At 38.2% G+C, this 26,540-nt stretch overlaps 1 protein-coding gene across 8 annotated transcripts in view; it reads right to left on the reverse strand.

Annotated features, from left to right (window-relative positions):
* NRCAM (neuronal cell adhesion molecule) overlaps positions 1-26,540 on the reverse strand; it is a 111,586-nt gene that overhangs the window by 65,951 nt on the left and 19,095 nt on the right. For 5 of the 8 annotated variants that reach the window (XM_058805663.1, XM_058805664.1, XM_058805662.1 and 2 more), the window contains exon 1: positions 889-1,074. In XM_058805663.1, coding sequence (XP_058661646.1) covers positions 889-979 — 91 coding nt within the window. In that variant the 5' untranslated portion in view covers positions 980-1,074. Of the gene's footprint in view, positions 1-888; positions 1,079-13,966; positions 14,077-26,540 lie in introns of those variants that run through there. The other 3 variants (XM_058805667.1, XM_058805668.1, XM_058805661.1) reach the window with 2 other exon arrangements.

The raw sequence follows: 26,540 nt of genomic DNA on the forward strand, positions 1-26,540 counted from the left end.
AGCCCTAATGTTCCCTTCCCTGGAAATTAGTTAAACAAATGAATCATCACTCAGAGGTGCAACATGGCTCACTGAATTCTGAAAATGTGATTATGTTTATCTTAGAAAGAAAAGAGCAACCTGAAACATGAGTAATTTAAGAAAATTAGCTATTGAGAATGTAAAACACAGAAGCTACCACTGCTGCCTTCTCAGCATGGAGTGCTATCTTCAAGGTCCCCCACTAACAGAGTCTTATATTAGACAAGAAATTCAGATAATGGGATTTCCCCTCCTCCAGGCGTTTCCTCATGAGTTCATGCTGGAGTTCCCTGCCCAGGACATTTCTAACATGTTTTTAAGTAAAATTTCTTAACTGTTTTCAGGCACTACTCAAGAAATCTAAGAGCCTTACTTACCCTTTTGCATAAAAAAAATAAGATGCTTTGAGTGTCTGAATTTTAGGTATTTGAATTTTTTACTAGCTGTCATACCAGCTCCTGGGAACCTCTTCTCTGAAGGTAAGGGTGATTGTTTACAGCCACTAGGAACTGTCCTGGGATTTTTAGAAAGATATCAATGTAATCTTAATTTCACAACTAATTAACATTTAGCAGGGCTTTTCTGGCTTTCCTCAGTTTGATCAAACAAAGGCACACTGAAGTGTAAGTAGGTTTCTGTGAGAATTCTGTGTTACACCTCCTCAACTGAACAATGTAACTCATTTTATGTGCACAGGTTTTGAAAATCTTCAGTAAGTCAGTGTAAATATTCATAATTATAATGTCCCGATTAAAGTGAACAAACACTCTATTTTTAGCTCTGTGTTGGAGTTATCTTCAGTTTCCTACAGAAATTATTTAATTATTCTTCCATTATTCTGCACTTAATTATCAGGTTAATACTTACAGTCAAGAGGTACATCCAGTGCAGAAATAATTTGGCACAGAAAGAGGACCAGGGAAGTTTTGCTTGTAGATATGCTCATCTTTTTCGTCATGATTTTAAGCTGTACTGAGTAAATCACACTTGAAGAATGAAGTTCAACTTTGTTAAGATTAGATAGCTTGCAGTAGTTATGAAAATATAGACAAGAAACCTGATAAATAAAAAAACAAAAGAATGATATGCAGATATAATGGAGAGTTAAATGGTCACATGCATCTTCATATTATGAAATACAAGCAGTCTAAATACTGTATCTAAAGATAAGAGTTACACCATGTATTCTACTGAAATCCAAGAAATTCACAAGTTCTTAGGTCATCTAGATCATAACACTTTCCTAAAGAAGCTAATGAAGAAATCCCACAACCTTATTGAACGGAAATACAAATACCTCTCCTAAGAAGGATAAAGCATCAGTCAGTCCATCTATTTAAAAAAAAGAGTATATACTAAAGATAACAGTCCTCTGAAGTAGATTTACAGGATTACAGCTCTGAATGCCCACCTAGTCTCTCTTTCAAGCACCCTGCACCATTCTTGGAAAGAGGAATTTTAGGCATCTACTCCAATGAAAATACGTCAAACCATGAATTTGACAAGTAAACTGTGGAATCTTTCTGCAGCTTTGAGTTAGGTACTCCAGCTTCTCCCCACTTTGGAACTCTTTCTCATAAGACATCTGTAGACTGAATACACAAGACTTCATGAAGGTGCGAAGGTGCTATCCTGAGTACTGTACCTAGGCTCCTATTTCTGGATATCTGATTCCTTTTAAAATAGGTAACATCAAAATGCTTTGTCATTTCTAGCCTGAAACCAAAATGTAATTAACTGTCAGCATATTCTCAAACACTCTTCTCCTCCTTTCATATGTGACAAACTGCCGGAAATGAAACTTAAGTTCTTGGAAATGTGTTAGATTTTCCTCCTCAGCCAAGCATGAGAGATCACATTAGCCATGCAGAATGATTCTGGTTCCCTTCTTATTTTCTGCATCCAGGACCAAGCTCTAGCTGAGAAAAATGTTGGAGGAGTGAAAACTACCTGCAAGCCCCATCAGCATCACCAGTGACCTACAAAGAGCTGCACAGCCCTAGAAATCCAAACGGTGCTTGCACAATGCATTCCCAGTAAATGAACATCCACTGAGAAAGCACTGCCCAGATGGATCAGGAAGTTCACAGTGATCAGCATTAATTCACCTTGAAGAGCACACTTGCTCAGCTCTGGCTACAGATATGAAACACAAAGCTATCCAGTCCACAAGGAGTTACAGCTGCAAAGAAGCACCTGCTTTACAAATGTTAAATTAAGATTTGTTTGTGCTTCCTGAAGTTACTTAATGGTAAGAATTTACCTCAATTTTCACATTACAGAAGAAATTATGCCTCTTAATTGCTGCTGTAAATTATTTTTCTCTTTGTACAGTCCTCTGAGCAAGAGTGGAATTAGAAACTAGAACTAAGGTGTGGAGCTCTACTTCTCATCCTAACCTAGGACAGACATCAAACTACCTGATTCTTACTGTCACTATCTGCAAAACAGATTTTTCTTTCAAAATAAGAATATTCTAGTAGGTTAAAGTTCTAGACATGTACTACTTGGAGTTGTTGGGCAAGTTGCTAATTGACATTCCAAACTATCTCTAGGACTTCATACTGTAATGTAAAGATTAATTATTTATCATGGCAGATTAGAAAAATTACAAAACACATCAGAAGAGAGGACACCATAGTTCTGGCCTTTGCATAATTATTTATATAAACTGGAACTGCACAAACAGTCAAGAAGGTGGCATGCCAACCTAAAAAGACTCAGAAAGGAGCTCAGGCATGTAGCAGGAAGGCACGAAAGATAACCAGACTTTTCTAGAAAAGCAAACTGAACTTTGCTATGTTTTAAATAAGCACCCTAAATTGCTGGAGGTTGAGCTGGGAAAGGTGAGAAGTGCTTTCCTCATCCCATTTTGGCACATACAGTTTACTACACTCCTGCTGCAGAGAGCAAGGGAAGGAGTAGAGCTTCTGTCAAGAGTGCCTGAGAACACTCCAGCATGTTTCCTGCAATGAAGTGCTCTCCAGAAAAGCTGATTTTATTCCAACAACCACAGCTGTCTGCTCTTCTCAGTTAAACTAGGTTCTCAACCTCTGTTCTCCTGATTAATATGCCATCTCCTCATTACAGTATACTGCAATTATCAAGGTGCCCTCTCTGTGCCCTGACCTGGGATTTACAGGGTACTCTTTGAAGTACTGCACAAGTGAACCTTGACTTCTCTTGTTTCTCCTCCATGCAAGGTTTCAGTTCTCCTTCTGAAATCCTGAAAACCTGATTATCCACTTTATTGTCTTGTTCTTTCGACATGTAAAATGAGCATTGCTGTGTTTTGAGAGTATTGTAAAATCAAATTGCATTTGCTTTGAACAAGTACAACTGAATACACAAGCACTGGTGAATCAGGCAGGGGCAATTAAAATGATTGGGAAAGTAATACTCTTGAGAAATTGTCTCATATTGTCTACCTCTGCTACTGCAGAGTTCCAGTTGGACACCAATTGAATCTACTGCTGGGATGTTTGGGTATAATATGGGAATTCAACCTCAGAGAGCCCAAGGGGTTTGCAACAGAATATTCCTGAAAATGATTTTAGGTTTGTCAGCACAATTGGGTGCTCCTGCTGAATGTAGTCAGTCAAGATTAAATCTGGCATAATTTAGTATGAATACAACAGCTGCTATGTAGAACTAAACATTGCTTTGACATAACATTATCTGCTACAAAATAAGGACAGGCCTCTAAGCACAGATCAATGTAAAGGCTTCAATTGCAAAACTTGAAATATTTATCCAGCAGATTGCCTTTTCCTCCAGATAATTTATTTGCAATCTCTTGTAACTGAGACATTTTTTCCTATCCTTTTCATAGGAAAACACATATATTGTGACAGTTTGGTCAGGAGTTTGCTCACCAATTTGTACAAAATATTATTTTCTACACTTGCATACCTCCTATGTACCTAACAAAATGTCACTTGTTACATCTAATGTGCTTCTTGATGAGATGTTGATTGTGATTAACAACATGGACTAAGGGTTGAAGCTATGGGACAGCAAACAGGAGTCCAGTTAAATAAAAATGCATAAGCAAAGTGCAATAGCAATTCATCATAAAGTATAATTTGAGAAGGAAAGGGTTTTATGTAGGTATTGCAAAAGAACCAGGAACAAGTGAGAGACGTTGATCTTTTTTTCACTTGTGGAAAAAAAAACAAACAAAGAATTACTTTTTAAAAATGACCCACAGAAAGACACAATTAGAAGAATGAAGGCACCTGAGGTAGACTACATGGCAGAAGATCAAGACACAGTTGGTTCCCAGTGGTCTCTTCACTGGGACCATTTGGCTATAAACAGCAAAACTCTGAAAAACAACATGTATAGAGAAGGGATAATTTGGAAGACAGAATTCAAGATTTCTTTTGTAAATCAAAAGGGACAAGGATCTCCTCAATTTTAAGAGCTCAAGAGCAAATGAATCACAGAATTGTTAAGGTTGGAAAAGACCTTTAAGATCACCAAGCCTAACTATCAGGCCAGCACTGCCAAGTCCAACACTTCACTATGTTTCTAAGTGCCACAGCTACATGAGTTTAATTACCTCCAGGGATGAGAGCTCAACCACTTCTCTGAGAAGTCTGTTCCAGTGCTTCATAATTGTTTCAGTAAAGGAACTTTTCTTAATATTTAATCTAAACCTTCTCTGGAGCAATTTGAGACTGTTCCCTCTTGTCCTTTTGCTTGCTGCTTGGGAGAAGACGCTGGTACATCATGGGTTACATCCTTCCCCCCACTGAAGGAGTATCCATCCTACCCACTCACTCTGACACTCCCTGAATTGTGTCCAGGCACCACAGAATGACAATTGGGTCCGGCCAGTATTTGCCAAAGAGAGTGTTAACAGCTGAACAGTATCCACAACTGTGGAGCAAACACCCACACACCCAAACACAGGGGGTATTTTACCATGCAATACCAGTACTGAGTAATGCTGATTTCTCATTGGAATATTAATACAGACAATAATAATAATACAATTAATCAATTGACACCTCAAAGGTGAGTCAATTGAGGCTCCAAATGCCAGAGAGGACCCATTTTTCCTCCGGCTGTCTTCAACAGAAGCATACAACATGTTTAATTTCCTTGTAAATGCTGCTGTAATATTTCTTTTTTAGGATGTAAGAGTGTAAGGAAGTGTGTTTACTGAAATTTAACCTAGTCCAAAGTTAGACGGCATTTTCTAACCGTAATATTGTTTCACAGAGACTTGATGCAAAACTGATTATGCATTTCTACTCAATTATATTATTTTTAAGACAAAAAAGGTCTTCAGAAACGTGAATGGAAGCCAAGGTCAGTGTAAGAAATGTGAAAGGCTTATTTAATTGTAAGACAGAACAATTGGAATATTTCGTAGACATTAGGGAAAAAAGCATTATCTTCTGTATAAACACGATTAAATTAATGCAGTACAAGTTAGACACTGGAGATCAGAGAAAAATTATTACTTAGCAAAAATCTTCCTCTGCTTCATTCGTCTAATGCTTCTATTTTTTTCTCACAGTGAAAGACAGACATAATTAGAATATAGGAAAAATAAATAGTTTCCAAGGAAATTTGTTTCATAGCAGTCTTACATCCACAGAAACATTAAAAGTAATTTTAAATGGCATAAATGTATTTAATGATTTATACATTGAAAAGAAGTGTTGAAGATTATAATCAAAAAGCACAAAATGCTTGCTTTTGAGGAAAACAGCAATACCCTTATCACTTAATGGAAGGTCTTTACAGGACTTATGTGGTTTACACAACTATGCTAACTGCAAGTATTAAGATTATTTACAATATTTTCGAACAAATGGTTTCAAATTTCACCCTTCTTTTTTAGGTTATCTAGCATTTGCAATAATAGGCCACATAAAAAACACTAATTAGAAACAAATATTTAATTAAAATGTTTCAAATAGAAATAGATAACAATGCACTTAGTGTTACACTTCGTAAGTGTGTAAGTAACAATAATGCTATATAACAAGAATAATTCTAACTGTTTTTATGGGGGTAGTATGACACAATAGACTAAACACCCAGGTACCTGCTGACAGACCCAAGTAGTAGTCAAAATTCTGCTCTTGAATAACCTTGTAGTCAATTCAGTCCCAACTGGTTTGCTTTCCCCATCCATCTCTTACCTATTAGATGTAAATTATCCAAGTTATGGTCTATTTCTACATAGCTGGTCTTAATCTACTTAGCACAGGACACATAGCTTTAGAGTGTCTGAACAGAGGTGCCAATAAAAAGAAATAATTTTTAAAACTTTCTAAAAGCACACCACATTAGAATTATTTCTCATCCTTTAGGACCCTGGAAAACACCATACTGCTTTCCTCCAAGTTTTTAATTTGTCACAATCTACTACAAATCTATCCTTTAAAGTCATCAGGAAATACTAAATCATTTTCTGTGATCTCCTGTTTATGAAGCTTAAACTCATTGCTTTGGATTTGGCTACACTGTAAATTTTATAGGGATATCCATTCAAAGAGGACTGGATGAAAAATAAACTATGGAGACAGAACTCCTGAATTCAACAAGATCTCCTCAGGACTAATTCAGATGCTTCAGGTACTTATTAGGGTTAAATGTTTGAAAATGGCACTTAGCCATTTTCAAGCTATTTTGACAAAGGCAGATGGTCTTGTGTGCCATACTCTAAATGCTCTCAGCAGTTCTATATACAGCAAAAAAAATCATCAGCCCAGTTACACTCCTGAACTGCCACTACACTCAGCATTACCGTTTTGGCTCTGAGAATGTACTTAAGCATTCATAGTGGTCTCCTTCCTTTCCACAATCCAGACATAATTTACAGTCTCTCTACTGTCATTCTATTTTCAACTGTGGGAAAGCCACTTAGTCCATGAAACTTCTTTACTGACAATCCTATATAAAGACCTGCCAACTGGTTTGTTATTCATCAAAGTCGGGTCTGTTTTGTTACATAGTTCAATTCATGTTTTTATTAATTGATTTCATATGGCAGCAAGCCAAATGCTTTTCAAAGTCGTCTGACCAACATCTTACCAAACTTGTAATTTTACCAGATATTAAAAGATTAAAATCAAGTTTTTGTAAATCATTTGTTTTACAAGCTCTACTTTCCATAAAACTCTGAGCAGAATCAATTTTACTCAAGGCTTTTAATTCCCTATCAGCTGAGTCCCCAATCAGCTTTTTCCATATGTTCACTGTGATTTATATCAGGCTATACTTACCCTGCTCAATCTGCTTGTCTATTCTGAATCTGGGCAGAACACCAGCTATCTCCCAGTCTTAAGGAACATATTAAAAACCAAAACCTGTGAACCAGATATCTTCCCCACTGGCTCCTCTGGAGCTCACAGGTCACCTAGGCTTGCTAAATGACATAATATTATGTAGCTTCAATGCATATTATTCAATACCTACTAATGGTTACGATGACTAAAGAGGCTTTCCATCCAAATATGATGCATCATAATTTTTCTTCCAATTAATGTTACTTATAATAATATAACAGCATCAGAAAACAGTGTTTCTAAGACTTGGTACTATTAAAAACCCCCAAATATTTGCCTGCTTGTCTCTACCATGGAAATGATCAACACATCTGCCATGAGAACATGCCTAAAATTTCATAGCTGCTAACTGGATCTCTTTGGTAGATCACTATGAACACTGGGATGCAGATAAAAAAGCAGAGATAGGGGTCCTTAAAAATTCCACTCTTATTTCAACTGTCTGCTCAAGAAACACAATCTATGAGCACAGAAAATGCAGGGGAAAAAACCCCAAACAATTAAGCACAGAGGTCAAATATCTAATAAGGGCAGCAGGTAAGCCTGTAAATTCAGTCATGTGTCACAGATTTGAATCCTTAAAGCAGCCACTTAGGGTTGACTTTTAAAACGCTGGAGCAAGGCTAATCTGTGCTTTTACAGTTGTCTTACATATTCCCTTAAGGGCTATATTGGATTTGGCCCTTTTGAGGATTTAAACAGAGCAGCACTTACTTTTTAGATCCTGCTCAGCTTAAATTATAAACTGCTTTGGCTGGGGTGACTATAGACATGGCCAAGCAAAGCTGTGGATAGCCCTCAAGTAGGTAGGTAAGCCTAGTAAGCCTGGCAAGTTTAGATGCCCCCAGAATCAAATCAGCATCTGAACAGCACTTTTGTATTGCAAATTTAAACAGATGTCTGGGTCTTGCTTGGGTCCTTTCTGGTGTCCTAAATACTTGACTGGATTCAGAATCTCTTACCTTTTTAATCCCCTCATGTAAAAACAATGGAATAGAGCATAAAACTAATGGTATAGTGACACCTATTTCAACAGTCCTTTAGAGTCATTACAGCCTGAACAAATACACATCATTTCTTATACATGTATACATACTTTACTGTCTTTCAAAGACTTGGTTGAGATGTTGGAGTTGAGTGTACTTTGCAAATCTGCTGCTGCTGATGATGATCTACTCATGCTGAAGACTGTGAGTTTACAAAGGAGGGAGTGAAAAAGTAACTTGCATAAATTTAGGGAGCTAGTTTGGCTTGAAGCAAATCACTAAATATGGAGATCAAGGACACAAAAGAATTCTGCTTAATCATTAAAATTCTCAGTAAGTTAGAAAGAATTCAAAGTGAGAGAAAATAAACTAAGAAAACACATTTTTACAGCTTGTGGATGGTAAACACAGGTACCTAGATGATGCTATCATTAGGATAGTTCTTCGTGCTTTGACACTTTTAGAGCATGCAAATGATCTCGTCGCTCTTTAAGTACAAATAATTCAGCAGAAACTTCAACAAGGAAAACATTTTCAAGAAGCCCATCTCTTTCCCTCTGAAAGGTTTCGCAATAGAAAAAACCAGTGCTTATAAGAAAAAATATCATCAGCCTACTTTCACAGCCATGCCATAGTGAAGCGGTGAGTGGAGCCATACCCTGAGTGAGGACTCCCAGTTCAGTTTCCTTGTTAATATGCAAAGAGGATGCTCATCTGAAATATTAATTTTATTACCTGGGAGATGTGATAAAATGGACTTTTTTTTTCTATTTTCCTAATTTTTTTCTACCCATCAGAATTCAGTGCAGGGGTTTCAGAGAGCTACCTAAGGAGAAGGTAATAGATTCTGTATTACACGGGTTAATTATCTTCTTTGCATCCCTACAGCTAACTCGAAAAGCACTGACTGTCCAAAAGTATTCCTGCAATCCTGAAGATACCCTTGAGAAAACTGTACTGTGCAAAAGAGCAGAACCTGATTCACAGACAGGGCAACTCCTCCCTTGGGGACGTAGAGCAGAAACCACTTATACTGGCATGAAATGCTGGAATAGTTATGCTAAAGAGGAGGTCACTCAGAATAGGGACATTGCCAGAAAAGGAGGATTAAGGCATTCTGTCAGATATAAAACCTTAACAAGTACATGAACAAAGGAGGGTAAAAAGTGCAGAGGGAATAAACTGTACCAACTCCAGCTAGCTGCCCTGGGTATATTTTGATGATGGGTGTTGGGAACTAGCCACCTACGTGCAACACCTATTTAACAGGTAAAAGTTAGCCTGTTTGCTCATTTAATTTTAAATAATTCTGTTAAAGTGTTATAATTACACTTGTTATCTGCCCACCATTAATAACTGAAATGAACAGAGAACTGTGATACAAGCACTTCAACACAATAGAAATTTTCTTAGCTTTCTCTCTAAAAGTGAGACTTGATAATCTTCACAATTATTATAGCTGTGCAAATCAAGTCTGTTCCTGCTTTATACAGCACTAATTCAAGCTGCCACTGCTCCCAACAGAATTATGTGAGACTTAAGTAAATGAACCAACTTATAATTTGTTTGCAGATATCACCAGTGTTGTGGTACACTTCATAACCAGGTCGCTACACTCAGGAATGCTGCTGAGCACCATATGTGAAGGGGTGAATAGTGTCCTAACAATGGTTAGAAAGAATTTGCCTATTTCAAGACTTTCTGAAAGTGATTTCTGAAGTGATTTTTACCACGTGTTTAAATGAGCAACTCTAATTTCTCCTCACTCTCAAATAATTCATAACAACTCAGAAAGTTCTGATTAACTTCATCACTATTAGGAAACCTGCCTGCTGCAGCTGGACACCTCAATTCTATAGATAAAACAAAGCAGGGAAGATTGGAATTCAGGTTATTTTTTTTTTTCTCAGCTGCCTCTGTTGTTATTGTTTTTGATTTTTTTTTTTCTTGAACCTCCACCCACTCCTAGTGAGGCCACATCTGGAGTGCTGTGTCCAGTCCTGGGTTCCTCAGGACAATAGAGACATGGGATCTCTGGAGCAGGTGCCACAGAGGGAGACAAAGACAGTTAAAGGGCTAGAGTATCTCTCTTATGTGTCAAGGCTGAGGGAGCTGGGCCTGTTCAGCCTCGAGAAGGGACAACTGAGAGCATTAATGTTCATGGAGCATTGGAAGTTCACGGAGCAGATCATCTTCAGTGCCATCATGTGTAACATACAGGACAACCAGGGGTTCAGGACCAGCCAACTGGGATTTAGGAAAATCAGGTCCTGCTCGAGCAACCTGAGCTCCTTGTACAACAAGGTGACCCACTTAGTAGATGATGGAAAGGCTGTGAATGTTATCTACTGGACTTCAGTAAAGCCTTCAATTACTGTTTCCCACAGCATCATCCTGGAGAAACTGGCTTCCCAGGGCTTGGATGGGCATACTCTTTGCTGAGTAAAAGCCTGGCTGGATGGCTGGGCTCAGAGTGGTGGGAAATGGCAGTGAGTTGGCAGTGGTGCTCCCCAGGGCTCAGTCCTGGGGCTCATCTTGTTCAGTGCCTTTATCAATGATCTGGACAAGGGGATCAAGTGCACCCTCAGTGAGTTTGCAGGTGACACCAAGCTGGGTGGGAGGGTTGATCTGCTGCAAGGAAGGAAGGCCCTGCAGAGGGATCCAGACAGGCTGGATTGATGGGCTGAGGCCAACTGCATGAGGTTCAACAAGGCCAAGTGCCAGGTCCTGCCCCTGGGTCACAACAACCCCAGGCAGCACTACAGGCTGGGGGAAGAGTGGCTGCAAAGGGGACCAATGGAAAAGGATCTGGGAGTTTTGGCCAGCAGCCATTTGAACATGATCCAGTGTGTGCTCAGGTGGCCAGGAAGGCCAATGGCACCTGGCCTGTATCAGCAATTGTGCGGCCAGCAGCACCAGGGCAGCAATTGTTCCACTGTACTCAGCACTGGTGAAGCTGTACCTTGAATCCTGTGCTCAGTTTTGGGCTCCTAACTACAGGCAAGACATTGAGGGGCTGGAGCATATCCAGAGAAGGGCAATGAGGCTGGTGAAGGGTCTGAGCACAGATCTGATGAGGAGCTGAGGGAGCTGGGACTGTTTAGCCTGGAGAAAAGCAGGCTGAAGTGGAACCTTATGAAAGGAGGTTGTAACAAGGTGGAGGTTGGCCTCCTCGCCTAAGGAACATGAGATAGGACCAGAGGAAATTGCCTCAAGTTGTGCCAGGGGAGGTTTAGATTGGATATTAGAAACAATTTCTTCACTGCAAGGGCAGTCAAGCACTGGAACAGATTGCCCAGAGAAGTGGCTTAGTCACCATGCCTGGAGGTATTTAAAAGATGTGTACACGTGGCACTTTGGGACATAGTTTAGTGGTGGACTTGACAGTGCTGCATTAATGGCTGGATGTGATGATCTTAGGTCTTAGAGGTCTTTTCCAACCTAACCCATTCTATGATACTATTATTCTGTAAAAATGAACATTTTCAGTTCACAGCAGGGTAAGTACCTTGGATCAAAACTTTGGAAGCACAGATGACATTTTGGATGAACCAGCATTGCACCTGTTATTACTTCCTCCTACAGTCTACTGCTATCCAGAAAGCTTTCCATTTATTACTATATTTTTCTTCTTGTTTAGAAGAAATTATTTGATTTTAGTAGGCATTACTGACACTATTAAACCACATCTGTTCAAATGGATAGACCCATGTTGTTATATCATTTTAGTGGGAAGATTTCAAATAACAGATATAGTTTACTAGAATTCATATTTTTAGTATTTATCCTTCCTTTTGCCAGTGTTATTCAATTAAATCTGTGACTGGCTTCATCTGGCATAACTAAATCTTGGTTTGATTAAGATGTGTTCTATCTTTGCTGCAGCTGATTCTGCTAACTTTCTGTTCTCCAGCCATTTTCTTGTATCTTCATTATCAAAGGCCAAGAAAAGAGAATTTATTCAAAAACATAAATGAATGCCTATTTTTATGCATTTCACATTTATGTAAATGTGAACAATTTCTCTGCTAATATGATGTTAAAGGATTAGTATGGCTTTTAAATGAATGCATTTTTTAGTTTAATGCATCAAAAATAAAACCCGGCGGCTTAATTCCCACAATAAATCTTACCTCTCTAATAGAGTTTCAAGACATCATTAAAAACCTGAAGCCTAAATGGGATGTTCTAACCTACATTTCCATGCTGTTGCTCTTTCATTTGAAATACATTTTATACATTAAGAATATTTTCAATTTCTCATTTAAAAGAATTGGAGAAGGCATTTAACACCACTGAAATAACGTAATTTCAGGTGCAATTTAAGCAAGCAGAATAGAACAAAGCAAGTAACTAGAGCCTGAGTATGCCTTTTTATAAAATCATTAATTTAAACCTTAAGGGTAAAAAAAGCTCATTTATTCATCAAGAAGTTAATCCAGTTTGTTCCCTAACTAGGAACATTTTTTTTCTTTTTTTTTTGTATGTCTATGCTATTCATTAATGAAACAAAAAAATTCACCCAGGACTTCAGATCTATTACGTAAGTAAATATTACATTTTGATGTAAAAATTTACATTGTTCAGAGAATCATTTGAATTTCACATTCATATTACCACTGAGGAGATAAAGGGAATTTCTTTCATATTGCCGTGCTCACTATTATTTTCTTTGACCATTTTCAAACTAATTTATTCTTTACATCAAAATCTCAAACGGAAACAGCACACATTGCAAGAATAGTATTTTTTTCTGTGTAAATTGAGCCCATCACAGTTCTGCGTAGTCACACCAATGGATAAAAAATGCCTTTTTCCATTAGAAGTACTCTCTCTCTCTCATATGAATACTATTCTAAGCATATATGATATCCTCCCACAAAATACTAAATATTGAATTACAGAAAGATTCTTCAAGGTGAAGGAAAAAGAACATTGTAAGAGGAAAACACAATACAAAATCAGAAAATAACGAAAAAAAAAACCCTTTAAATTCTGTATTTAGTACTGCAAAAGCACTTCACTACACACCTTGTAAACCAGACTGTAAATTAGTACTAGTAGACTGATAAGCATATTATTTTATCCACAATAGAGAATGAGTACATTTAATGGTTCAAAAATAAAAAAGCTTATTTACATATATACATATATAATATTTGTATTACACAATGAGGCTTCCAAAGTAATACCTGCTTGTTATGACAGTATGTCTAGGCAGAGTAACAAGGTAGCTCTGAAATGAATTGAATTCCTATTTCATGAAAAGGCACTGGTTTATAATTATGTATACATCTTCGTTCCAAACTACCATTTTTCCCTAAGCCAGGTTATTTGCTCAATTTGTAGACATACACAAAAAATGAAAATCTAATTTCTCTCCAATTATCCAGGTACACTAAGAGCAATTTCTCACAGCACAAGTATTAAAAATTATTTCATTCAATTTTGCCAGCTGTAACCTTTTTTGTAGTTGTAACATCTAATGCACCTTTTTCATGCAAATGCAGTATCAAATATGAACATTTCAGAAAGAAAAACTCAAGAAATTATAACAGTGAAGGCATTGTAAAAGTGAAAATAAATCACTCCTCATTAACTTTGATTACTTCAAACACTTTGCTATGCTTTATAGTTTTTATAAATTACCTTACTCTTTGAGGCAATTTTCAGTCAATCCAGTCATAGTTAGAATAACAGTGCATCAAGGCAGCTTTTCAGTTAGACCCTTCTCCTTCACACATCTTGAAATATTGATCCTTCAAAGAAAATACAAAGGACTGTTCACTCAACTCTCAAGCAACATCTGCAGGTAATACAGACTTATTAACATAACACTATTTTGGATTTCAGCACATAAAGAATGAAAAATTGCTATAAATCAACATTAAAGACCAAAATTATTTTCTCAGACATGCTAATTTGAATTGAGAGAGAAGCTGTTGTCCCAGGATTTTTAATTGTACATTAAATTGCCTTACTGCTTATACACCAGAGAAACTGTATTTAACTAAAACCAGAAAGTACTCTTTAATCTTTAATATATAATTAAATCTTGGTGGTTTTTCAATTTATCCAGAGATATAGTACCTCTAAAAACTGTGCTTTGTTGTATTCATTTTAATCAAATGTTATTTTAATTGGGTCTGTAAGGACATGTAGAAACTACTGCACCATAGGGAAGAAAGTAATTTTTGATCTTCTATTCTTACATCTCTGAAACCAGCCTGGTTTGCAGTCTCACCTTTGACTTCCCTTCAGGCATTATTCCCTAGGGTTCCACAGCTTCAATTCCCAATTCAGATTTGCTCAAAAGAATAATGTGTCTCAAAGCAGTACTTCTGGAAATCAAAACATATGGAAATGGGGATGTCTTACCAAATTTTCCATATGATCTATGGGAAGAAGCTGAAACCTAAGGTAGGGCTCCTGGGAAATGCTTCACAGACCATGTGGACATAGCACAAACAAAAAGGCAGCTCTAGCCACCAGGTAGGTTCCTGATGTTTATGAAGGTGCCACCATATGAGCACATTATAGAACTGGAGGCCCTCCTTCCAAAAAGGAGCAAGAAATCAAGACAAGACCTTCCTTAGACAAGCAGCTACGAATGGACTGCATCCCTCCTTCCCTAACCCTGATTTCTCCTAAGCACCCTTCCTTCTCGAAAACAGAAAGGGGTTGCCTTTCTTTCATTCACAAAACCTGTAAGCTAGGCAGCACCACCAGACTGATAGAAAAGCTATTCTCCACACTGCTGAGTGCAGCCATCTGTGACCAGAAAGGGTGATGGGAAATAAAGCCCATCACGGGAAAAAACCTCAACCAGACCTTGACTAAGAACAGTCTACCTCATACTGAAAAAGTGGGTTTCAGACATGGCTTTTCTTACAGTCAGAATAATAAAATAATAAATCAATAATACACTCACACAGAAATCAGTTACAATAGCTAAGACTGGCTGGCAAATCCAGGCTGCAAAATTAGGGCAGCCCCTCTCCTAGTCCTCCTTTCCTTACAGGAACTTGACTCAAGCTGTTTCACTGTAATCATTTGAGAAGTAGTTCATCAGTTTCTAGCCTAAACAACACATTAAATTCAAAACTATACAATTCAGTTAGGTTCAAATTTTCCGGGCAACATTAAACTTGAAATTAAAAGCTTCACTTCCTGTCAAATTTAAGGCAGCAAATCAACTTTCATCTCTAAATGCATGAAAACAGTGTTTCTCATTCAAGACATATTAAAAAGTTCTAAGGATGGGGGTGTGGGTAATGCGTTGAGGTTTTCTACATTTGTGGGTTTGGTTGGGGTTTTCTTTCTTTTGTTGGGGTTTTGCACTAAGTTTTATGCAGAAATGAATCAAATTTTGAAAGGGGTTATATCATGTTGGCTGCCTGTGCAGCACTCACTAGACAGCAATGAGCAAATAAACCATTGCAAGATTCCTCTTCCTGGAGGAAAAAAGCAGAAAACAGGCATCAACATATTTAGGGATTTTCAGCATATGAATACTTTTCCTATAAACCTGAATAGCAGAAAAAGGAAAAAAATCTGTGCCTTCTTTAAGAGTCATATCTTAAAGAGTTTTGGTTTTCTCACATTTGAAATGTGAATGGAACCCAAAGGCAACCAGGCTTTTTGTACCGCATATCATTGTTTTAAAAATGTGTACAAGTTTTCACAGTGCATCGCAGGGATCTCTGCATTCATACTCATTGTTAACTTCACAACTCATTCTGTAACAGGAGCTGGTTTCTTTAAAAAGGAGTCACTTGGAAGCATTGCCCATGAAATCATGGAGAGGGTAAAGATGAAATAACATCTTTTCTCATTCTTCTTTAATCTTGATAGTGAGTTCCCAGCATAAGGCTGGGTCCAACAGTTTAAATTAATTTTCACATATAATGCTTGCTGGTGGGTTGTTGCCTGGTAAGATAATAAATTTCTCCTTAATTAAACCACATTCCTTTTTTTTTCCACAGCAGCTGATAATCTTAGCTATTTTCAATGCTGCAAGATGTATTCACATCAGTATATGCTGGGAAAAGTATGATACACCTTTTGTTTAATGTCAAAAACCAGTATTTCCAGACATAAAATCAAGATTGGCATGACCAAGACTCTCTGAACTTCACACATAAGCTTTCTCACATATTTAATCAGAGAAAGTTTACCCTAAGTCATTATGCTGGTTTGGCAGAGATATTGAATGTCATGGGGAAAACAGAAAGAGGAAGAAAAGTCTCAAATATTTAAAATGGACAGAAGTGTAGTTAAAGTATTGTTTCAACAAAATGAATCACTTCAGTGTATACGAGTCAAGACACCTGCACCAAAACAAATCTCCCATTTCAAAAATCCGAGTTCAGAAAACAAATAAAATTAAGCCCGAACAAACTTGACTGCTGGGTCTATAAATGAACTCATCTATACAACTGGTTTTGCTGCTATAAAAGCATTAAGGGCCAGGTTAGAAAAGTAGTTTCCCCTTTATATGCCAGCAATCACTGTAATCTCTTGATCATTGAAGTACTTTATCATAAGGTACTTTTCAGTACTTAAATCGTTCATATACCCTAAACAAGTCCTGGTATGAAAAAAGGAAGCTTCACAGAGACTTGAACAATGGCTTTTCTTCTTTGGGTAGCTGGGTGGAGTCACAGAATTATGTAGGGAAGTTATTTCCACAAATTAAAATAGAACCTTTGTGTGTGTGTGTGTGAAGGGGTGGGATTAGGACCACGCATTCACTGGCTATACTCCCTTCTTTTTGCAACAACAGACCTTAGCAGTCTCTCCAGCATTTCCTTTTACTTAAATGAAAAAATCGGTACTTCATGTAAGGGTGAATTTTCCCACTGGACTTGCTCTGATCTAAAGAGAAGTAGCTGTCAAGAAGACATGAAAAGGTCCTGAGCTCTTCTGCTCCTCACTGCAAGCTCCTGCCCCCTCACCTCACATTTAAGAATTGTAGCATCCTGAGAGAGGTATGTCAGTTCATTGATCCAAGAGACAGCAAACCTCTGCAAGAAAAGATTAGGTTTTGACATGACAGGGATTTCCTCAAAGAAACTACCTCTTTGGGATAACAGCCTGAAATTAAAGAAGGTAAAGCAGCACATGAAACTGTATCCCCAGCCTAAGATGTCATGGATGTGAGGTGAATGTAATGCTGAAGTATTCCCATCGCTCTACACTGACTCTGTTCCTTCCTACATAAGCATTGGCAAGGAATACTATGCAAAGCCAAGGACAATTCCTTCTGAAGTAGAGTCAAACATCTGAAAACAGATATGTAATATTGATTAAAAAAATCAAATAAAGGTCCTACTATCTCTGACTTAATCCATTTGACTCAGTGAACAGTGAGTCAGTAACATCCACTGATTTTTCAAATCACTACCAAGTACATAAAAGTTAAAATATGTTCCTCAAACACAGCCTCGCAAACAGGCTTTCTTTTCACCTACTTTGCTATGGCAAGAACTTCTCAGAATTGCAGACTTATTGCTTTCCCAAGGAATTCTGTCACAGTCTTCATATTTTGTTTATACTTGGCTTTTTCATTCAAGCTAATCAGCCATCCAGTATTTTGAACTGCTGATTATTCTGAATGACTTTCATTCAGACATTCTTTTCCATGACCTTCAGCAAGGACACAGTTTCTCCAGTGTCTGGGATTCACAGACGTACTTTCTTTTTAAACTACTTTTCACTACAGCATCCCATTTCCTTCCAGATTGTAAAACTTTCAGGTTTAAATACATTCAACTGCTGGATGCCACAAACAATCCTACAGTACTCCTAACATGAAAAATCCTCCACTAAAACTTCTACCTCAGAAAACTGACTTCAGTTGTAACAATTTAGCTAAAAAGAGCACTAACTTGGACTGAGTTCTACTTTATTTATATCACTTCACATGCACAGAATTGTACTATCTTCAGCAGAATTTCTTCTAAAGCACACAGGGAAGAAGAGAACAGAATTGGATCTCCTGCTTTCACATAATTCCTGTGACGTGTCTGTATCACAACAGCAGAGCAATCCATAAAGTCCATCCTGATTTTTCTCTCACCATGTCTCAGACACTTTTCATAAGATGTCATAAATTTCACTGTACATTTTTATTAAAAAACACTGACATTTTATTTTTCCCATCTTTATGATTCAAAGCATGTCTTTGTATTTCTTTCTAATGAGTTGCAGCATTGCTCCTAGTGTAGGCTGTTAGATATGTGAATTTTTAATTCTGAAGAGAAGCAATATATTCTGCAGACTCCATAAGTCATGTAAAAAGAAATGTCAAGCCTTTATTGCATTTCCCTGAGTTTTATATCCACCAACCTTTTAAATCGTACTTGAATAAATTAGTGTATTTGGTTTATCGGGAATAAAATAATTCAAGGAAGTGTAGGCAACTACTGTGCACCAATGTATGCAGTTTTCTGCAAAATAATTCTAAAATAGTATCATCCTTGACATACATTTAACAGAATGTATTTTATAAATAGCATAAATTTTGTATCTGAACATTTTTATTTCTAACAATAGGAAAATTATGACTAAGACACTCGATCATATCTGAGAAGCTGTGGCAGCCCAGTTAAGTTCCCACTGACTGGGAAAGAGGAGAGATAACCCTCATTTTTATAAAAGGAAACAAAGGAAAACCCAGGGAACCACAGGCCAGTCAATCTCACCTCAGTGCTTGGCAAGATTGTGGAGAGCAGAATTTCCAGAAAAGAATACTGAGAGACATTGATGGTCAGGAGGTGATTGGTGACAGTCAACATGGTTTCACTAAGAGAAAACTGCCTCACAAACAATAGGATGACAGCATCAATGGAAAAGGGAAGAGCAACTGACATCATCTCCCTGGATTTTGTGAAGTGTTTGACACTGTCCTTGCACTGTCCTGCATCCTCATCCCTAAACTGGAGATAAATGGATTTGATGGATGGACCACTCAGGGGATAAGGAATTGGCTGGATGGTCATATTCAGAGAGATGTGGGCAATGACTTGATCCAAGTGGAAGCCAGTGAGAAGCGGTGTACCTCAGGGTTCAGTGCTGGGACCAGGACTGTGTCACACCTTTGTCAGTGACACGGACAGTGGCATCCAGTGCACCTCAGCAGGTTTGCTGGTGACACCAAGCTGTGTGGTGTGGTCAACTGTGGCATTCGCATTTTCTGGAAAAATCCTGGGCAAAGGGATTTTTCTTGAAAATGTGAATGCCACAGTCAACATGCTGGAGGAAAGGGCTAATGCCCAGAGGGACCTGCACAGGATTGAGAGGGGGGTCTGTGCAAACCTCATGAAGTTCTACAAGGCCAAGTGCAAGGCCCTGGGTCAGGGCAGCCCCAAGCACAAGTACAGGCTGGGCAGAGAACAGACTGAGAGCACGCCTGAAGAGAAGGTCTTGGGTGTGTTGAGAAGCTCCACATGACCTGGCAATGGGCACTTGCAGCCCAGAAAGCCAAACATGTCCCAGGCTGCATAAAAGCAGCGTGGGCAGCAGGCTGAGGGAGGAGATTCTCCTCTATTACTCTGCCCTCATGAGATCCCACCTGGAGTGCTACATGCAGGTCTGGTGTCCCCAGCACAAGAAAGATGTGTCTCTGTTGGAACAAGTCCAGAGGATGGTAACTGAGATGATCAGAGGGCCGGAGCACCTCTCCTAGGAAGACAGGCTGAGAGAACTGGGATTGTTCAACCTGAAGAAGAGAAGGCTTTGGGGAGACTTACAAGTTCCCCTAAAGGGGCCCAAAAGAAAGCTGGAGAGGAACTCTATAAGGGCAAGTATTGACAGGACAAGGGGGAGCAACTTTAAACTGGAAGAAGGTAGGTTTATATTGGATATTAGGAAGCTATGCTTTACTGTGAAGACGGTGAAGCACTGGAACAGGTTGCCCAGAGAAGTGTGGATGTCCCATCCCTTAGGTGTTCAGGGAGAGGCTGGATGGGGCTTTGAGCAACCTGGTCTAGTGTAAAGTGTCCCTGCACATGGACCTTTCCAATCCAAACCATTCTATTTTTCTATAAAAATTATGGTTTAAGTGATAAAGTTACTAACGTTACATACTTAGAAAAATAATCATATATGTGTGTGTGTGTATATATATATGCACACATACACATATCAAAATAATATTTAGTCTGTCCTGCCACAAATTAGAGCTATATTTCTCAACATAATGAGAATTTGTTGCTCTGATGAGTACACATCTTTAAAAATCCACCCTGATTGCAATTTCTGTGCTCACTGAATCTTAAATACTTCTGGCACAACACAGCTTTTCCATTTGCACACTAGTTTGCAAATTATATCATTACTACCCAATAGTCAAATCAGCTATTGAAAAGAAATATGAAAAATTATATTTACGGTATTTATGGAAAAGGGGTGTAAACAAAGACAGATCAATGACAGAAAATTTGTTAGGTTAATATAATATTCTGGAATGTGACAAAGAGGGAGAATTAACCCAACATTCTCCATCAGAACTCATTGAGCTAATATCAGAATTTAAAATCTATTTTTGTCAAAAAACTAAACTTTGTGCCATGCTAAAGAAAAGCTCATAGGAGAATAAAGACTTGCAGAAGGTTCTTGCTACTAAATTCATTTCAACTGTTGGTATCCTTTTAGGAAGAAAAGAAAAGAAAAAAGGAACTTTCAAAACACTGTCAATAGAGTAAAAGAAGACAAATACTGCTTTTGACCTGAATGCTGGCCAAGAGGCATCCCACTGTGTAGGTTATTCCAAAAAGGAGATTTTAAAAACACATTTAATTCATCTATGAGAGTCCAATGCAACATTCTTTCAAAAATTAATCCAGTGCTATTTTTGTGCTCAAAGCTTCATGGTCTTTTCAGGCAGCACCCTGGTGGAGCAGCTCACTGCCTCCACTTTGCCCAGGCCACTGACACTGTTCAGGTTCTGTTTAAGCTTCTCCCTCTCTTTCAGCATTGTCAGTGCAAACACACATGCCAGCTACCATCTTTTCAAATCTGTAGGAATCCTTTATTTGTTAGGAAGTTTCTCTGTAGAGAAATGGACAAATGGTTCTGAGTGGAAAAGCATTTATCTCAGTTTAGCTCTGCCAATGCAAACAGCAGTGGCTAAGTCAGTCTATCAGCATCAGGAAGCCCTCTCATAACAATAAATAACCATTTATTTTGTTCTCTAAAGGTAGACAGGTACTTTAGACATGAAAAAAGGGACCACATGCTTTATTAACAATAATAAAAGGATGTCAATGGGCACAAGAACTTTCACAGGAAGTTTTCTACTAAGCTAGTTGTAGGTTTAAAGGTGCTGTACTCAGCAATTCCAAATTAATTTCCACATGATCTTACTGACAACAGAATGCAATGAAAAGCACATTAACCTTTCTTGATGAGAGAAAGCACATTTTTGTACAGAGGTACTGGCAGTGACAGCAGGTAGAGCCTTTCCTTTTGCCACTTGACAGAGTGCAGTGCAGTTGGCAGACACAAAAGACACTGGCTACTGTTCCCAGGAGTCTACCCATCCTTTTTTCTACACTATCATGATTTGCTTTAAAGGAATTACAAAACAAAAGTTTTTAGTGAGTAATTAATGGATTAATTTATTTTTATTTTGCCAGGTAGAGTATTCAATTTGTTCTGTTATCTTGCCATTAGATTAGGTCAGTATTTTCCTTACAAAGCTTGAGTATAAAATTTAACATGAGAAGGATATATCATTTCAAAACAATTTTTTCCTTTTTAATTCATGTCTGCTTTGGTGGCATTTCAAAAACTAATGAATATACAGACAAATGACTAGATGACAGATTTCAAAGAACTGTTTTTGCTCTCTGTGGCTAAACATTTGACAGTTTGCTTGCAGAAACGTGTTTCCTGAATAACACTTCATAGAAATTCAACAAAAAGAAAAAGAATTTATACTCAAAAGCTGTAAAAGCCAAAACCCCATGAACTGTAATTATTTTAGAATCTAAGTGGCCATCAACTTTTGTATATCCCAGTCTTTATTGTTTTGTTCTAGAACTGTACACTGTCATTACCTATTCTTTCAGCAGTATTAAAAGGCTTTACAAACTGCTGATACTCAGTCATTTACTCTCTGGTGAAGCCAGAGAGCTTTAAAAGAGAGCCAGAGAGTTTATCAGAGCACATCACATATCAAAAGACACTTAGCTTCTGCAAAAGAGGGTTCCTGATGCCAGACAGATTACATTATTGAGCTGTTACAGTACTCAGATCTGCTAATTTTTAGAAGGCCCATGAGAGTTCATGAATCCCAAAACAAAACCAAAAGCCTCTGTGGGATACATGAGATTATGTTTTCCTCAGCATGCATTATTTAACAATGTTTCTGCTTTGGATTCCACAAATCCCATATAGATTAACCATTTAATAAAAGCCTGAAAATGTAGATGGTCCACAGATGCTTTTGCAATGTAACAGTTCTTCTATTTCACAAAAGACTTACAAGGGTTGCAGAAAAAGGAATAACTGCAGAATTTTCATATCACAAATATTAGACTTCACCTTTTGCAACAAAGAGAATGCAATCCCTGGTGTTTAATTAGAAATCTGAAATCACCTACTACTTTGTACTATTCTAATACTGATCCCAAGTGATACTGTAAGCACTTCTCCCCTCTGATGATGGTGCCCACACAGCTACATTATAGGGTCAGTGAGACCCTATAATGCTGAGGTCCTTCTTCCTGCCTCTCTCTAACCAGTTTAGGGCCAGAACTTTCAGTTTTCTATCCTGAGAGGCATACATGATAATAGAGCTTAATAGGAAAAGCAAAACCCATGCAAAGCACAAAAAGGAATTAATTCACTGCTCTGCAATGTTCAGCCACCCCCAGGAGGGCAGGGCCCTGTTATGTGTAATGGTTACTGGGGAAAACAAGCTCCATCATTCCAAATATTCCCCCTGTTCCTCCTCCTTCCCCCCTCTGCACATACTGAGCATGATATCATATGGAATCTCCCTTTGGTCAGCTGGGGTCACTTGTCCTGGCTGTGTCTCCTCCCAGCCTCCCATGCAGTTCTAATTTCCTGGCAGAACAAGAAGAAGAAAAGGCCTTGGGTCTGTGTAAGCCCTGCTCAACAGTAACAAAAATATCTCTATATTACCATCACTGCATTCAGCACAAATCCAAAAGACAGCCCCATACCATCTCTGTGAAAAAAATGAACTCTCTCCTAGCCAAAATCAGAACTCAATGTGTCACAGAAAGCTTTCTATATCTCCTTTCAAATTATTTATGCTGAAAAAAGCATTGTCATCTTTGTATGGATCTACCGACTTGTGTAGACTAGTACAGATGAAAAGAGCTCCAAGAAATCAACTAGAGAAGTAAATCAAATATTCTGAACTTAATTCTATCAGTTTTCCTATATCACCAGGAATGCAACCTCACCACAGACACCCAAAGGTAACGAATAGTATCCTAACTTGGTAATGTCAATAGGAATTCTGCTGCTAAGCTCAATTAGACAAATAAGGTTATCACCCAGATGAGTACAAGTAACAAAGGAGCTACATAACCTGGTACAAAATGGGTTCCTCCTGGAGATAAAATGGAAGGTGTACTGAACCAATGTGATTTAAATTTAGGAGTGGAGTACAGGTCAAGTAATCAGCTTTCCTGAGGTCTGTGAGAAGAAAGCAGGGTGCAACGGAGCACCTGAGATCAAAGGTGCTGTGCCAACCATGTCTCACAGAAGCCACTGTCATTGTGCCCAGCAGACAAGGATGGTAACTGCACACACAACAGAGATAACTGCTGACACCTGTCAGGGTGCAGTGCACACACAACATATTGCCCTGCAGCCTGTTTGGGCCCTAAACCCATGTTCTTTTGTAACCTTTCTCTCACAGGCTCATTTCTCGTACAATACCTCTTCATAAAACTCTCCTGAAGGCAGGACCAACAGTGGAGCCCTCCACTGAACCACAGGTGCAGAAGAAGAGCTGAACCTTTCCAAGAGAAGATGTGCTACTGCAGCTGCAAGAACAACCATGGGTGCAGGAACATTTGCTGCTGCAATCTGCAACTCACTGTTCGTATATTTGTACTTTTCCAAGGAAGAAAACCTTGTTCTTGACTGGTTAGATCATTCAATGCTGCACCTATGGAACTCAGGGATATGTAATAACTTGACAATGAACAAGTTGAGAAGATTAAATACTGTATACACAAGACAAGATCCTACTTGAACACCTTGGACCAAACCCAGAAAAAACAGACATATATTTTCAAGCCCTGAACACCATAAGAAGAGTAATTCACATTGCTGGTTTGGGCATCTATGTCCTCTATTATACTGAACACAAAAGACATTTTTGCACAGTATTCAAACAGCTACTTATCTCAGTGAGGAAATACCTACCTAGACAGCAGAAATTAATGGAAGTTTTTAAATTCTTTCTCCTGAGTTTAAAATACTATTATATCAGCATAGAACCAGAAAAGAGAACTGCAAACCTTTTGTGCAGTGATGAGAACATATAATGACTTTGAATATGGAAAAAGGATGCAGCAACACTTTGCACATTAGTGTGGTAGAATCACACCAATAACCATAGAATATGCTGACTTGGAAGGCACCCATTAGGATTATCAAGTCCAACTCCTGGCCTGACACAGAACAGTCCCAAGAATCCCACAGTGTGTCTAGAAGTGTTTTTTAAATGCTTCTTGAGCTCTGACAGGTGGGTGCTCTGACCACCTCCATAGGGAGCCTGCCCCAGTGCTCATATAGCTGCAGAGCAGGAGGAAACCTGTATAGCAGGCCTTTAGCATTTCATGGTTAAGCTAGCAAAAGGCCCTAAACATGAGACTCTTGGGAGCTTCTATTACTCCATAAGCTGGGACTCTGCACTCAAGAAAAACCTAACTGCTGGTATGAAGTACAGCAAAGAAGTGTTAGTAATAAGGAGTACACTGTGTGTCAAACTCCAGGTGTGGTCTCATGTAGGGCTGCCCTCCAACAGGAACCTCTGATACACCAGTTTCTGTTTTGTGGAAGCTGTCCCTGGTCCTTTAGCAAGTGGGACAGAGCACTGTGTTACAAGGTGCTTGTGAAAAGAAGAAAACTAAGAATTCTTCTTGGACCTCTAAGAGAAAAGGTTACACTAATGAAAATTACCTTGCATCAATGACAAATCCTCCTGCAGCTTCATACAGGTTTTCTGCACAATTTTTCAAACAGCAGTATGAAGAATCAACTCTCAAAATCCTCATCATAACTTACTTCTATGTTACCAGCAAATAAGCATCAAACACCTTGGAAGAACTACTTTGGTTTTAAAAAGAACAGACATGGATCCAATTTCCTTATAGTTTAGGCATAAGCTATTAATCACTTTCCTGCATTGATTCCAAAAAGGAGTCAAAAAATGCTCCATCAGCTTTTCTTGACTTGTGTTAATTTTCAACTGCCTAAACAAAGGATACTTCTATAGTGAGCAAATTGGTTTTAGAAAACCTTCAGATTAAAAGCTTACTTATAAACTAAGTTAAAAGCTGATAGCAGCATTCACGTGAAAATGTTAAGAATCCCAATAGTATTTTACACTAGGTAGGGTTTTTTTTGGGAACTGTGTAAGGAAAGAAACAAGATTCAAATGTTAATGTAGAGAAATAACTCTTTTAGGGTTCCCATTAAATCCCACAACCACTTTAATACCTGCAGGCTGCATTAATATTTTGTGTTTTTCCAGTGTTTTATATCAACTAATATAATTAATGAATAAATCAATTTTGCACATTCCTGAACCATGCCATTGTTCTGGAAAGGATCCCAGAGGCCCAAAACCCACAAACTACTGTCTACTCTTTCAACAGCAAACATTCTACTACCTGAATCAATGAGACATGGAGAAGTATTGTTAAAAAAAAAAATAGTTAAAATAAATGCTAGGAAACTTAATCCATTTAATTTGCATGAACTGAAGCGGTCAGATTCTTTAGGGCTCTGCAAGCAGTCCAAGGCATCTAATACTGTTTGGATGAATGGTTGCTTTATTCCACACCACCATTCAATGCATGGTTCTACTTCATAACTTTTACAACTACTTGAACAACATTAATGGGTGGAAGCAGATCATCCTTCTGCAGTTGCTGTTCTAGATGTGAAGGATTCAATGCCTTCCAAACCTGTGTGGCCTGAGAGCTGCTGGAGAAATCTGTCTGAACAC

This window comes from Ammospiza caudacuta, chromosome 5 (assembly GCF_027887145.1).
Source record: "Ammospiza caudacuta isolate bAmmCau1 chromosome 5, bAmmCau1.pri, whole genome shotgun sequence".
NCBI lineage: Eukaryota > Metazoa > Chordata > Aves > Passeriformes > Passerellidae > Ammospiza > Ammospiza caudacuta.